The following is a 15,250-nucleotide window of genomic DNA, read 5'->3' on the forward strand; positions in this document are numbered from 1 at the left end:
TATCTTATAATGACACATAAAATTATAGTTTAACAAGAAAATATATTATGTTATAGTTATATGATTGCTAAATATTAATGATGGCTTCTTATTTGTTGAACACATAATGATAAAAGTAGATTTGACATAGTTATTAATATCATATAATATAACATATTTGAAAAATAATTTGTATAATAAAATGTATTAAAATTATTGATATAATAGATGCATTTACAATATAATATATATAATAAAATACGATTATCGATATATCTTTAAGAGAAATGATAACATGATAAAAATGTATTTGAAAATTTTTAAATTTTTAAAAGATGTTTGTAATATTTTTCAAAATGATGATGTGATATATCTTACAACACGATATCATTTGTGATACATCATATAAAAAATTAAGTTTTTGATATATGAAATGATGCACTATTCGATTATCATGGAGGATGTGACGGTTTCACATTTTAGGTAGACAAGCAACTTTAAAATCACAGAGCTTTCTGCACACTTTCACACCACAGCAACATAAATATTACATATAGTTATATCCAATTATGAGAAAGAAAACAAACTTTCTTTCTTCACTAGTATCTTCTAAGAGCAAAACCAGATAACACTATGAGAAACATGATTAAGAATGCTGCAATGAAAGATCCCACCACTGCCTCACTAGTGCTCTGGCAGAAGTCACCAAACTGCTGACAAATTGCAAGCCAATTTGCGTTTGGATTCCCATTATGAGCCAAATACACAATGGAAGCAGCAGCTGCAGCCGCCCCTGCAGTGAGAGCCATAATCACCTGAACCATGTAACTATATATTAGTTCACATTTATTATGAGGAAAAGTCTATGTTATTCAAAATGAGCTTACCGTGTCACAGATAAGAAGAAGAAGCCGTGGCCCGACTGCATGAGGCCTGACGATGCAGACAATGGAGAAGGGTAAGGAGAGGACAAGGTACGCACTTGTAATTGCGTTTGCGACGAGGAAGAACCTGCATATATTTAAAACTGGTAAATATAAGAGTTTAAATGGAAGGAATATCAAATGATATGCCATACATGAAAACTGGGAAATCATCATATTGAGCTTCGAACTGGAAGAACTGAGTGAAGAAAGGCAGAGTCTCGTCAGTTGTGCCCATTATGGCAGTGGCACCTAGGGCTGCGCCAATGGCAGATAGTCTTAAAATGAAGTCGAAAATGGCTACACCTTTTTTCCACCCTCCTGCAGGAGGTGGTGCGGTGGACACGACAACAGCAGGAGCCTTTCCTTTGCCATTTGACTTTGATTCAGTCATAGTGATTACTGTTGAATCCATGAGAATATGTTGCAGAGAGATAGATGAAGCTGAATTATTTAGCTGTTTGTTGAAGAGAATTGGGTGTGTTATATATAGGGAAGTAGATTGGGTAATGGGTTAGTTCTGTTTGAAATTTAGCATATGTAATGGGAAATTAGGTGCTTTATGGAGTTGTTAGAGGCTAACTTGTTCCACTTCATACATATTCATTTGTATATAGTGATTATAGATATTGTAAGTTCAGTTTTTGTTTTTTTAATTTGTATGAATTTATTCTTTTCCTCTATCTTCTTTCTTCTGATTTAATACTAATCCAAAAAATTCTGAAAGACACAGAGAGTTACCTCATTCCATAGAAATCCAGCTTCCTTCTGAGTGCCTGCGGACAGAAACTAAATTAACACATTTGAATAACAACCTGCAGTCAGATGAAGTTACGTCAACAAGAGGAACTTAAACATGGATTCTTCCTATATATTGACGAATTTAAATTAAAAAAACTCACACAAGCATCACTGTCATTAGAATTACAGCTCAAATAGATGTAGTTTGATGCAGAAAATAACTCCTTTTACTTGGCTGTTTCTATACTTGTTTGTTTCCGATATTCTTAACATACAAATAAAGCAAGAACAAGAAAGTTATCAGCATCATATCTGAATTGCATTTCATTTGATCAGATCAGACTTGTTCTGCTAACAGTAATCAAACTCTTAAAATTCAGTAGAACAGTTGCATTTACAATATATATATATGTGTGTGTGTGTGTGTGTGTGTGTGTGTATTTCAGCATAACGTAAAACACTAAATAACCCAAACTTTAAAAGGGCTTTCAGTACAGCTGCAAAACTATTCCATCCCCTCTTCTTTATACAAGCTGCAGTAGAAGTTACTCTTTACTCTACATGTGCAAAGTCTGAAAACCCCCCGAGGGATAAAGAATATAATCTATTAGCTGTTGATGCTGGCAGGTGGTATACCTATATGAGCTGTGTGTGAAACAAATTTCAAAGAAGTGTCCTCAAACAGAATTTGATTCCACCGTGTGACTATAACAGTAATTATAAACAGATTCCTCATAGTTGTAGTCTCCATCCACGCTCTGCCAGTGCTTCATGTACCCAACTAGCTGCCTCTTTAGTGTCATTGAGAGGAGGATAGCTCCAGCTTTCTGACATCTGAAAGATATAAACAGATATAAACCCTCAAATACCTGGAAAATTAAACATCAGAACTACCTTTATTCTGCAATTCTGCTAAAGGGAATAAATAAACTAAGGTCCAGCAAAGCCTAGTCAGAAATGAACATACACTTTACAATCAGCTCCTTGCATAAGCAACTAGATTAGTGAGGCCAAGAAAACAAAAATGGAGGCCTGACCTGGCTGACCGAAGATAGCTACCATAACAAATATCGATGAAAAGGAAAAGCACGATCACTAATCCATAGAAAAAAGCTTTATTCAATTAACCTAGCAAGAAAAGAAAATGAAGGGAAAGGATGGCTGTTTCTGGCTGTAAGAAAGTGAAATTAGAAGGGAGGGAATTTCATGTGGACCAAGAAACAAAAGTTGCACAACTAAAATTATTGAAAACATGGGTTCATGGCATGTCAAAAGATGCATTTATGACGGCATGTATTGCACATACAGACAATATGCCAGTTTGTGTACTTATCACATAATATAATTAGATAAAGAAACATTCTCTGTTAATAATGCTGCATGTGATACGAGGGAAGTGAACTTAAGATCTTTGGGTTCTCGTTAGGAATATAGACAAAAGAAGCAACAATCTCAAGTATATGGAACATTTCTGATAAATTTTTCAAAGGCTGCAAACAGTTTTCAATTTCAACAAGAGGTTTATGAAACGCTCTAGATACTAACAATTTTGTTTGCATTATTTTAATCACCACTTCTTCAATTTCACAACATTTAATCACTAAACCACAAAATTAAAGCATATAAACAACCAATTACGACAGATTTAAGCTCTATCAATATACTTACATATAAAGCATGCTTATCATTTAGCCCGAGGGCGCGAACCATCCCGATGGTCTGATTCTCCGAACCGGGAGAGCCGTTTCCGATGACAACGGCCCGTCTGATGACTAAGTAAGCACCGTAGTCTCACTTTGCTTTAGTTCTTTCTTATTGCCGAGCTGGATTGGAATGGATGCACGAAATTCTCACACAAACTGAAATTGTCAGAGCAACCCCACAATATCAATGCATTTCAGATAAAAATAAGAAGTTGAAAGGTAAACTAACAGACCCTAAGACTATGCACGAATAAGTTGATCTAACGTTGTAAATGAAAGCACCCTGTCTAGCCTTCCACTGCAATCGAGCTACTTCGAGCATTGTTCGCCTCGAATTCAATTTTATTGATTTTATTCCAACTCCAGAATTTAATTTTATTGGATTTATGCAAGTTCTAGCTTGAGTGTGAGAGTTGTAAAGTCTAAGTTTAAGATGCAAAATATTGACACAAGTTTGATTTCAAAAATTATAATTAAATATTGTAATTAATGTATTTAAAAGCTCGCATGTAAAGCCTAGAGGTGAGTTCATAATTCGCAACAGCTTTAGGGGGGTGAATGAGAATTTACAATACTTGAGGAGTCTCTAAGGGATAAAAAATATTTCCGTCCTTTACACCACTGCTCTGCTGTAACGAAGAGTCCGTTTACTTTAAAATTTCTGCCTTCAACGATCGCAGACCAATTCTACCTCGCTAACCCTGAGTGAAGTTCTGACGCTCCGGCGTTGAAATGGTAACTTTCTGTCTCCCTCGGTCTCTCAATCTAAATTTTTTTTTTTTGTTTCTGTTCCTTTCCCTTTTTTAAGTTTAGGCTTTACTCAAATCTGACTGCTGATCTGTGAATTGTTATATTTAAGCTTAATTTACTTTGATATTTGAAATAGTTTAATATTTCAATGTGTCTTCAAATTATTGTAGGTATCATTTTGATCTCTGTTCACCTTGTTGTAATGGCTGGACTTAGGTTTTCAATGCTAAAGTCACTTAGAAGTTGCATAATCCCCTCTTTGAAACAGACGCCAACTTCACTTCAGTCTTGTGATTCATACTTGAAATTTGCCAGATTCGCTAATCAAAGTCAAGCCAAGCTGTCTTACCCTCTTGTAAATAACAATAACCACAAACGTCAGTTGCATTCCACATTGAATCCTGAAAATATTCAACTTAGGGTCCTTGGTTTCTTACCTGATACTCGATGTTACAGAACCAACAGCGTTTTAGCATTTTCACCCACTTCAACAAAATTGTACTCTCAGAGTTCTATTGCTTTTTCTTCGAGCCCATTTTTAAACCACCGATCATATTCAAGGTTTTTTGGTGGCAAAAGTGATAAACCGGCTGGAGATTTGGATGTTTCAGCTACTGCTAGTGGTAGTGAAGTTAATGTTAATAATAGTGGTATCGTTGTGGGTGATTCAATTGATAAGGTGAAGGATGTGTGGCAAATTATACTAGATGGAGTAAATTATACCGTAGAAAAGGTTAAAATGGCATCTGATGAACTGACACCTTATGTCCAACAATTACTCAATATGCATCCGTATCTCAGGGACATTATTGTTCCAGTTGGTGGTTACCTGTTTGGTTCTATATTGGCTTGGGTGGTGATGCCAAGGATTTTGAGGAGATTTCACAAATATGCCATACAAGGCCCTGCTGCTTTACTGCCCGGAGGCTTGTTTGGTGACCAAGTTCCTTATGAGAAAAGTTTTTGGGGTGCTTTGGAGGATCCAATACGATATCTAATCACCTTCATGGCATTTGTCCAAATGTTAGTATCCCCAAATTCAATAATTTCATTTCTGGTCATGTTTTAATTGATTGCTTTTTATTGTTTTCCATAGTATGATAATTCTTGTTTGTTTTACCTGCAGGGGCATGATGGTGGCTCCAACAACAATAGCATCACAATACCTTTCACAGGCATGGAGGGGTGCTGTTATCCTTTCATTTGTGTGGTTTTTGCATCGATGGAAAACAAATGTCTTCACCCGTGCTTTGTCTTACCAAAGTTTAGCAGGAATCGACCGAGAAAAGATATTAACTCTTGACAAACTTTCATCGGTTGGTTTGTTTGTTATTGGAGTAATGGCTTTAGCAGAGGCATGTGGAGTGGCTGTTCAGTCTATCTTGACCGTTGGTGGCATAGGAGGTGAGCGTTTGTTGTTGGTGGCATACTATCTTTTTTCCCTTTTCCTTTTTTGTTCATTAATTATAGTATCCTTTTGTTTTAGGCTCAAGTAATAAATATTTCACTTAAATTTGTAGCACATATTGCTAGTCATATATACATTTGAATCTAATGGACTAGAGAGGAAAGTTGAATTTGGTTATCTTTTATCATTTTAACAACTTCTTACAATGGATTGCAATGAATTGATGGTTATAAATTAGCGCCAATATTTTTTAACTCAAATATTAGTTAATGTGGTGTAACTCTTTTTTTCATTCTCTGTATTGCTTTTTTATAAATTACAGCTTGCTATACTTACATTGTTTTGCTTTCAAATTGCATGTCTCCAACTAGTCCACCATGCATTAAGGGCTTACTCCTTTTTATCTCTAAAGTTGGTAGAATAAGCATGTCTGTGCAATTCATTTTAAAGTATATGACTCTGTATCAACTTTTGAAAGTCTTCCAATCTTTGCTAATAATGTTCATTGATGTGTTTTCTTTTCTTCTCTTTTCTTTCCTTCCTTTTTCTTTTTCTTTTTGTTTTCCTTGTTCTCTTTAAATGAAAGGGCAATCTTCTGCTATGCCTTTGGAACTCCCTATTACTGAAATACCTTAATCTTAATCAATTGTCCTACACCTTAATAATACATTATTATTAATATTTTTGGGACCTGCTGCTCTTTCACTTTAACATGTCCTGTGAGAGCTGTTATACTTATATGAAGACTCTTCAGCAACCACTTCACATAAAGGCATAAGGTATCTGTGAGAACCTAACATTAATATCTAAATCTAATTGGCCTCTCACTTGTATCTTGCACTAAGAGGATAGGTTGTGCCTGGATACCAGATTAACTAAATCATTTAGAGAATATGTTATGTGGGAAGGATTTGAACTAATGATCTTTAGTTTCTAGTATGACTTTGTGTTAAATTTTTAAGACAACTGGTTTTTCAATTTGTTATATTCTGCTTGATAAACCATGACTAATTCAAAAGGGGGCTAACTGAGAATTACACAACTAGTCGCATTCATTTTGGTCTGTTATCAGTCTTAACCAAAACTGATGTTTTGTTTATTTGTTATAAGTTGCTTTTGTGTAATATCTTTATGCATCTGAGGGCAATATCTAAGATTCAAAATGCGCTTTTGACACATTTTCTTTATTTTTGTTGTTTTACAAAAATGTGAAGGATTGATTTGATAGACTGTCCCAACTTTTATATGAATATACATATAAGTCGCTATATTTCTTTGTAGTTATATGTTAAGATTGACTCTTTTATTACTATATTTTTTTGTAGGAGTGGCTACTGCTTTTGCTGCTAGAGACATCCTTGGAAATGTGCTCAGTGGGTTGTCTATGCAGTTCTCAAAGCCTTTTTCACTGGGAGATACTATAAAGGTAAGTAAAGCTTGCCACATCATTGATGGTGATTATAATTTATTCATTTTAACGAGAAAAAAATCTTTTTAGGTTTGCTAAGTTTTCATCTGATAGTGCTGATAATGGATGGAAATGAGTAATTTTTTATATCTGATGTAATGTCTCTAGTTAAGATTATAGTTGATCCCAGTATGTTGGCAGTTTAACTGCTGCAAATTGTGTTTAAATGAATTTTTTATTTAATAATTTTTGCTTATTTAAAGGAAAGCAAATTGTTATTCTTATTTAATTTCATTTTTGACAAGGAGTATTTTTATTTTGTGTTTTTATTGCAGGCTGGATCTATAGAAGGCCAAGTGACAGAAATGGGACTTACTACTACAACATTACTCAATACTGAAAAATTTCCTGTATTAGTGCCAAATTCAATGTTTTCTAGTCAGGTGTACCCTCCTCCTCCTCTAGCTGCTTTTTTAATTTTTTATATCGCTCTCTTTTGTTTAACGTCACCCTTTGAAAACTTTGTAGGTAATTGTGAATAAGTCACGTGCTCATTGGCGAGCTATGGCTATCAAAATACCTTTGCAAATCGATGATTTGGACAAGATTCCTCAAATATCAAATGACATTAAAAGCATGCTAAGATCCCATGCCAAAGTTTTCTTGGGCAGGGAGGCCCCTTACTGTTTCCTGTCGCAGATAGAAAGTTCTTTTGCAGAATTGAGCCTTGGATGCAATCTCAAAAGCATGGTTAAGTGCCCTTTGCTTGCTTCTTGCTTCATTTATTCAAAACATAATAATTTATTGCATTACTGGAATAACATTATTATAAAACTCACAAATTACGTTATTGAACTTCATCATTTTTTTTTTTTTCATTTCCTGATGTCTTTCAAACTAACCTGTTCCCAGAGCAAAGATGAGTTATACAACACTGAACAAGATATTCGACTACAGTCTGTCAAGATAATCAAGGAACATGGTGCTTCATTGGGTAGCACTTACCAGAATTTGATCACTTGATGATATACAATATGTTAGCATAGCTCCATGGAAATTTGGCCTTGTTCGTAGACGTGGGTTTGGAAACAATGTGACAAACCTCCATAGACAAGTTATGGTTTTTAAAGGAAGGAAAACACTGTGTAAAGGAAGCTGTTGCAGTTTTGAAGATTGGAAGCATTCCCAAAACATCATATGAACCAGTTTTGTCCTGTCCGGTATCCCAAATGTGGAGAAAAACAGAAATGATCTACCGGTAAATACATGCAAACTGAGAGGAACATCATTTTTTCTGTTGGACATTTGTATTTTGCTTGTGGAGTGTTTTTCTGCTGCAATCAATCTTTCCAAAAGAGTAAAATAAAAGAAAAAGAAAAAAATAGTTAAAGACCTTAATCCTCAATCAATGTTAATTTTATGGAGTTGGTGTAGTGGCTTTTGCAAATTGAGTATAGTTTGTGTACAAGGGTTTTTTTAATCTTTGTAGCCAACCAATACACAAACATTATTTCTTTATCTTTTAATATGTTGGATCTAAGGTTTTCACATGTTTGGTGTAATTGAGTTAGCTTTGAAATGCAGTTAAACGTAAGTAAGGTTCTTCGTTATCAAAAAGAAAAGATCTAAAAGCACTGAAGACCAGACCACGGTCAATAAATTCAGTGGAACTGATAGGCACGCATCTATTCCAACCATGCATTATGAAAAAGCAAGACAATTAAGAGTATTATTTGACTATGAACTAAAATGATATAGCTGCTTTATATTGAACCGAACTGGATTCTAATATAATGTCTAGAAACACAAGATGGGAGAAAAAAAATTCCACGAACAGAATCTGGATTCTGGAATCTGGACCTCAACAATAAATGACAAGATAAAAAGAATCCAAGCGTTTATAGAAATACAACCATCACCCAAAAATATAATGGCAACTCAACAACCTTCCAAGATATCACTTGAAATACCAAGTGCAACTACAGCTAGGGCGCCGACATAATTATTTCTGGAACATTGCAGCTGTATACATATACTATATTTCCACATTCACCCTAGAATTTGAAGCACAATTCACACTTTCCAAGATGAACTAGCATAATTCACCTTAAACAACATTAAACATACCCCAACGGAAATACAACACCAGCCAATTGCAATTCAGGATCTGCAGGAAGGTAGAGTGATGCCACCACAACACACAGCAATTATTATGTACAGCAACACGACAATTAAGACTGTCAAGAGGGCCCTGTCACATAAAGATATAAGTCTTAGCATTGGGGAGCAATATGCAAAAACTGAAATGTGTTTGACTGCTCTGTAATTGTATTGGGTTATGCTTGTAAGGAATAACAAAGTAAGAAAATCATTAGATAAGCTGTAAAAGTTGTAACAGAAAGTGTTAGTTTTCATTATGGAGGTTGACGGAATCTGTAAACGTATGTTACCTATATAAACAGACATTTATTGTATTAAATTTAACAAGTCATTATTCAATAAAGATATTCCTCGAATTCTCCAGAAAGGAAAAATCCTCTCTCTCTCTTCTTTCTCTTTCGTTCTTCATAGATCTAGGGTTTCCTTTTTCTATCAAAGCTTTGGTATTCTTGGTCAGTCTTGGATAGTTTCATCAAGTTTCCACACATGAAATCCATATATGCTATAGCTGATACCAAACATCTACAACGTTTACTTTAATATTTTGTTGACATTAAAATTGTGATAGAAGCACCACCTAATAAATTTAAAAACCTATAAACGAATCCAAAAAAGAATTCTCAACATTTTCCTCATTTCTTTTCTATTTAATTTATTCAAAAGTTCCATAAAAGACATTATTTCACAACAGTCTCATATTATCAAATCCTGAACCCTAATTGGTATACAGTCCTTCACAATCTCACCCAAAACTCTAATGTTAAATCTAAAACCAACCTCTCTTAAAAATAAAGACGCAATCCTACATTTTTTTTCTAAATTTTTGGTTCACATAATCCCGACACTCAAATGCATCAATTGTCAATTCAAGTAACTTCTGGATGTGGCAACAGCAGAGTGACTAGAAGGGGGCTGTTGGTGCTGGAGACTTTGAGCTTACAGGGGGAAGATGAGTCAACAATTTTGAAAGCATTACTTAATTCCCAAAATGTAAATCTCACATCATTATTAGGGAGCAAGAGTGAACAATTTTCTCCTTACCCTCAGAAACCTCCATTAATATGCCACCTTTTTTTTTTTTTTTTCTGGTAACAGTGTTTGATGGCTCAAATTAAAGTACACTTTGCCATTACCATTCTACCATTCCACTTGTGTAGTTCTTATAAAAAATTAACAACTTTTTGGTATAAATTTCAGATGGAAAAGCCTAGATTTAGATTGATTTGTGCATGACACACGTCAAAAATCAAGTGCCCTGCCTTCAATATCCAAATGAACATGTCAAATGGGCAGTAAACTACTGATAAAAGTATATTCTTTTCATAAATAGGCAACAGAAAAAAGTAACCACCACCACTCCCCCTCCCCCCCCCAAAAAAAAAAAAAATAAATAAAGATAAAGGGTTCAGGAAATTTAATTGATAAGATTCATTTTTCTTATTCATGTATTTTAAAGAATCGATAGTCATGTGTGGGGGGCTTTTAAATTTTTTTAAAAAAAAATTTAACATGTTCTAATAAAATTCCCCGATTGAAGATATTTAGAGTAGGACTTACAAGAGTTTAGCATTTTTCATCCACAGTGCTCGGCGAAGGCGCTTAGACTGTTTCCTGAAGTGAAACGCACCGTCTTGCATTGTTGCAGTTTTATCAACAAGAAGCTCAATCTTGTCTCCTCTCTCCAATATCTTCTCGATATTATCCACCATGATTGTGCGTATCTGAAATATGCAATGCATGTGAGCAAAATCAAACTGATACAACTATGTTGAAATGAAACAAATCAAAGCATAATCTTTCCAAATGATTGACGGGCTAATACCTAAGCCACCAAAAAAAAAAAGGGAAAATATGGCATCTAAACTACATGCATCAATACAGGACGAAATACAAAATAAATGAAAAATGAAGCAAAAAGATAAGTAAAAGGTGATAGTTCCAGCAGAGCAAAAGATACTTGCCTCACCAACTTCACCTCTTACACGATTGAGAGTATCTGCACTAGGATTACTGGAGAAGAATTCCATCTGCTGATGCAAGACCCTAGAGAATTCATCATTCATCGCATAAGCAAGTGCATATTGGGCCACTCTGCCATAGTTTTTCATGAACCTCATGTGAATATCCTCCAAGTACGAAAATGGAATTCTTCCTGGATCAAGAAACAATTGATACATTTTAAACTCGCCAAGACAATTAGTTTCTGTGTCTGTGCACATGTAGGTATGTATGTATATATGTATGCATGTATGTAAATACATGCATGTCTAACAAATGGACACATGCAGGAGATTAAGACTGCAGAAAAACTCACACATAAATATCAGCTTGTATTAACCACAAAAAATTGAGAGATAAAATATACTTTGCAACTCTGAAGCTTGCTCAAAGAGCAGAAAACAATGCAAGTGCATGCCAAGACAAACTAGAATGAGACAAAGAACTCTTCACCAAAAGAAAAAATTTATAACCAGAAAAAAAAGATATTGACTAAAGACAAGTAGAAGAAAATCAAATAATATTGAACTTAAACCGAGATACCAGCAAAAACAAAAGAGGTGGTTTTAACTAAGAGTTTCCCGACTATGCCATTCCAGTGTGCATATATACAGCAAAGCAGTTACGAAACAGGACCATTAACTCAACTATATGTGGCAAAAGTCCTAATAATGAAATAGGTTGGATAACTAGAACAAACAATTTCTCTTTAATATAGAGAACTCGCCAGCTGCACCCCAAAAAACCGAAGTACTCAAAACGCAGTCCCTCTGCAATCTAATACCAAAGCCACTTTCCAGAATCATTTAGTACTATGGATGGCTTTAAAGCCTAGTAAAGTATAGACTTCAAAGGTTTCAATTTGAGGAACTTGTTTCAAGGATAAGACAGCCAACCACACAGAGAAATATCTTCAAAATTACATTGATTTCAAGCTAATTTCAGTTCATAAGAGTAATTATTTACTTCAATATGAAAGAATTTCATTTTCTATAAAAAATTTCTCACCCCTATGAATCTTCAGTTCTCATTTCCAGATTAATCCAAGTTTCATAACAGTTATTAGCAATTTGAAAGGACTATCAAACGCTGATCACTGGCTCCAACTGATTCACTAATCAAAGTTTCGCAAAAGAAAATATCACATTTTTTGAATAATTTATATGATGTGTCTCATCGATACTAAAATTAGCAAAAAGAAGTTCTTCAATCCTCTAGCTTTCAACTAAATGGAAAGACAGAAACAAAAAGTGTAAAGGAAAATAAAAAATAGCCTTAAAAAAATCAACGCACATCTAATTCGCGATCAAGCCAATAAGTTCCAAAAAAATTTTAAAATTCAACAGCATCACCTCATAATTTTCATTCTATTTCTCAATCAACTACAAATTCAAACCCTAATTCAGCTAACAAAAGCCAAAGGTTCTGAAAATTTACGCCCTTAATAGAACGACAGAGAAGTAAAATAAAAAGCATACATACTTCCGAATGTATCGTTGGCCATACACAGAAACGTGATTCCATCCGATCTGAGTATGTGAAATATATACCGATCCTGAGAGAAACAGAGTCTGGCGTCAGCCTCAGCCGGCAGCTTCTCCAGAATCCGTCTGGCCACCGCCCCGGTGTTCCCGGTGACGGCGCTGAACTCCGCCAGGACCACCGTGCCCCGTGCCACTACCGCGTATAGTATCGCCATCTCTAAATATTATAACAATAATAATAAAAGAGATGCGATTGAGCTTTTATAAAGTCACGAGTGCTGTATAGATTTGGAGAATGTTATTCAAACGCTTGTTGGTTAAAGAGAGGGAATGGAACCGGCCAAATTTGTCCCTCTCACCGGTAAGTCCACGGCCGTTTTAGTTGCGTGGGGTTTGATCAGCTGACGAGGCAGGGTATAGAGAACCCGTGCCTCTTCACTTATTTTGAATATATTCTTATTCTTTATTCCAAAAATAAATACGTTATTCTGTTACGTTAGCTACAGAAAGTGGTCAAATGAAAATATTATGTTTACAGACTTCGTAATGGTTTATAATTTAAATCCAAATTTTGATATTATCATATCATGATTTTGAATATATTGAGATATGAATCTCCAATTTTGAAAATTTCCATAGAATTCTCTAAGCCTTTGTCTATAAGGTGAAAATCTAAATTCAAATCATTATCCCTAAAATGAAGATTTGAGTTTAAAGCAGCGTGACACCTTAACTTATTATAAAAAAAATTTTCCATTGGTTGCCAAGCTATTTTTTAATTTGCCAAAGAAATTAAAATATGTGCATGACATAATTATTTTATTTTTATTAGAATTATAAAATTATTTTTAATAATTAATATTTTGAATGTATGCAATTAGTAAAAGTTTTACCAAAGTTTCTTATTCATACTTGACAATTTAATTACATCTTTCAATACGAATTTGTAACAATACCTCAAAATATGATTACCACGAAGAAGAAATTACATTCTAGTCAAAATATGGTAATGTCTCCTTATAAAATTCACAAAGTTCTTTCTACCAAGATTATTTACCTGGCTTTTTCTATTTGATAGAACTTAATTACATTGGATATCCGAAACCTTGATAGCCAATTGAGGTGCCATGATTTTTGTTGTATTGTTGGTTTCTAGGTTCAGTGGCCCATTTCTCATCGTTGGATTGACCCAATGACTTGGAATCAACGGTGCCGGTAATGTCATGAATGCTAGCTCTCTTTTTCTCTTTCTTCATCGAGTTTAAACGGAGAAAATACTTTTGAGCATGGCTTGCCACTTGAGTTGGTGTTCGTGTTACGACGGCGTTTCTCGATATGCTCCTCCAATCTCCTTTCCCGAATTTGTCTAGACCATATAAAAACAACCTGACACCAACACAAATTCTAAATCACACACTACCCCAATTAAATCAATAATTTTAAATCAATAATTATTAAACCCCCTACTTTGTCTAACTAACTTTCTGACCAAACCCAAAACAACCATCTCCGTTTATCCAAACAATATGATTGAGAAAAGTCAAAAAATTTTATTATCAAACAAAAATTGAATTTATATTATCAGAAATTAATTGATTTTTAATAAAATTTTCCGAAAATTGGAAAAAATAATTATAATTTGAACTAACCTATGCTCTTCAGGAGTCCATGGAACGCCCTTCCTTCTCTCAGTCTCCCTTTCTTTAGACTTACCCCCAAGCCACATCTGATTCGTTCCAGACTCACTGCTCCAACGCGGTGAATCCATTTCGTCCTCGTAATTCGGTAATTCAACCATCCCGGAGTCGATCTCTCTCAAATCACGAACCAAATCCTCGTAATGCTTTTGCACATCATCGGAACTCTTTCCAGGGACTTTACTCGCGATCTTTTCCCATCGCTCCGGCGTTTCCTCGGGAAACAACACGAGAGCGTTCTCGAAGAGCTTGTCTTCCTCCCGAGTCCATGAGGAAAACAGCGACGAATTATGAACCATTTCGTTGTTTGATTGGCTGGTGTTTGTTGGTTTGGAATTCTGGCTGTTATGTGAGTCAGTTTTGATGTGAAGAAGAACAGAGAGGTGGCGGCATTTTATATTGCGTTTGCTTATTAGGCTATGAGTAGGACCGGCCCTACTTCTTAAACACGTGTGATATATTCAACAATAATATCTAGGGTTTCCTGGACCCCCGAATGCGATAAATTTTTATGAAACCCACAAAAGTCGATAAACTATCATTTTGATCCTTCATCTATTTTGCTTCATAACTTGGATGCTGACTCTGCTTGACCTGTGAAGTGTTTGTTTGACCCTAAAGCTTTTCAAATGAATTTGATTTAAACTAAAACTCAATTATCCAAAAATAAAAAAACAAAATTAAATACAGAATAGTAAAAAATTATAAAACAATCTCTAAATATCAAAATTATCAAAATTAAAAAATAATATTTAAATAAATAGAATATAATTTTACGTAAATATATTATTGTTTAGCTTTTGAATATACATTTTTTAAATTCAACATTATTTAATGAAGTTTTTTTTTTTTCCTGAACAGAACTTGAATGTAAAAGAAATAAAAATTTTAAAATAAAAAAATCTTGAATATCAAACTCACAAAAATGGCATTAAAAAGACAAGTAATATTTACATAGTTATCAGATATATGAATAACATGAAATAATCACATCATCTA

At 34.4% G+C, this 15,250-nt stretch overlaps 4 protein-coding genes across 4 annotated transcripts; 1 reads left to right on the top strand and 3 right to left on the bottom strand.

Annotated features, from left to right (window-relative positions):
• Positions 1–475: 475 nt before the first annotated feature.
• LOC123225995 (casparian strip membrane protein 2-like) lies at positions 476–3,794 on the bottom strand. Its single transcript, XM_044650403.1, has 7 exons — positions 3,612–3,794; positions 3,312–3,502; positions 2,280–2,477; positions 1,644–1,678; positions 1,058–1,359; positions 867–990; positions 476–794 (listed from the first exon to the last, which is right to left on the bottom strand). The coding sequence occupies exons 3-7, from the start codon at positions 2,392–2,394 to the stop codon at positions 579–581; spliced, it is 792 nt and encodes a 263-aa protein (XP_044506338.1). The 5' UTR covers positions 2,395–2,477; positions 3,312–3,502; positions 3,612–3,794; the 3' UTR covers positions 476–578.
• A 128-nt stretch (positions 3,795–3,922) lies between these two features.
• Positions 3,923–8,462, top strand: LOC123225994 (mechanosensitive ion channel protein 1, mitochondrial-like). The gene is made up of 7 exons (XM_044650402.1): positions 3,923–4,081; positions 4,267–5,119; positions 5,223–5,500; positions 6,830–6,930; positions 7,248–7,355; positions 7,441–7,662; positions 7,825–8,462. The coding sequence occupies exons 2-7, from the start codon at positions 4,299–4,301 to the stop codon at positions 7,933–7,935; spliced, it is 1,641 nt and encodes a 546-aa protein (XP_044506337.1). The 5' UTR covers positions 3,923–4,081; positions 4,267–4,298; the 3' UTR covers positions 7,936–8,462.
• A 275-nt stretch (positions 8,463–8,737) lies between these two features.
• On the bottom strand, positions 8,738–12,995 carry LOC123225997 (vesicle-associated membrane protein 714). The gene is made up of 4 exons (XM_044650404.1): positions 12,553–12,995; positions 11,034–11,224; positions 10,630–10,793; positions 8,738–9,163 (listed from the first exon to the last, which is right to left on the bottom strand). Exons 1-4 carry the CDS (start codon positions 12,767–12,769, stop codon positions 9,073–9,075), a joined length of 663 nt encoding a protein of 220 aa, XP_044506339.1. The 5' UTR covers positions 12,770–12,995; the 3' UTR covers positions 8,738–9,072.
• A 436-nt stretch (positions 12,996–13,431) lies between these two features.
• Positions 13,432–14,602, bottom strand: LOC123225998 (transcription factor SRM1-like). The gene is made up of 2 exons (XM_044650405.1): positions 14,204–14,602; positions 13,432–13,940 (listed from the first exon to the last, which is right to left on the bottom strand). Exons 1-2 carry the CDS (start codon positions 14,548–14,550, stop codon positions 13,640–13,642), a joined length of 648 nt encoding a protein of 215 aa, XP_044506340.1. The 5' UTR covers positions 14,551–14,602; the 3' UTR covers positions 13,432–13,639.
• Positions 14,603–15,250: the final 648 nt, after the last annotated feature.

Source organism: Mangifera indica, chromosome 9, assembly GCF_011075055.1.
Source record: "Mangifera indica cultivar Alphonso chromosome 9, CATAS_Mindica_2.1, whole genome shotgun sequence".
Lineage (NCBI taxonomy): Eukaryota > Viridiplantae > Streptophyta > Magnoliopsida > Sapindales > Anacardiaceae > Mangifera > Mangifera indica.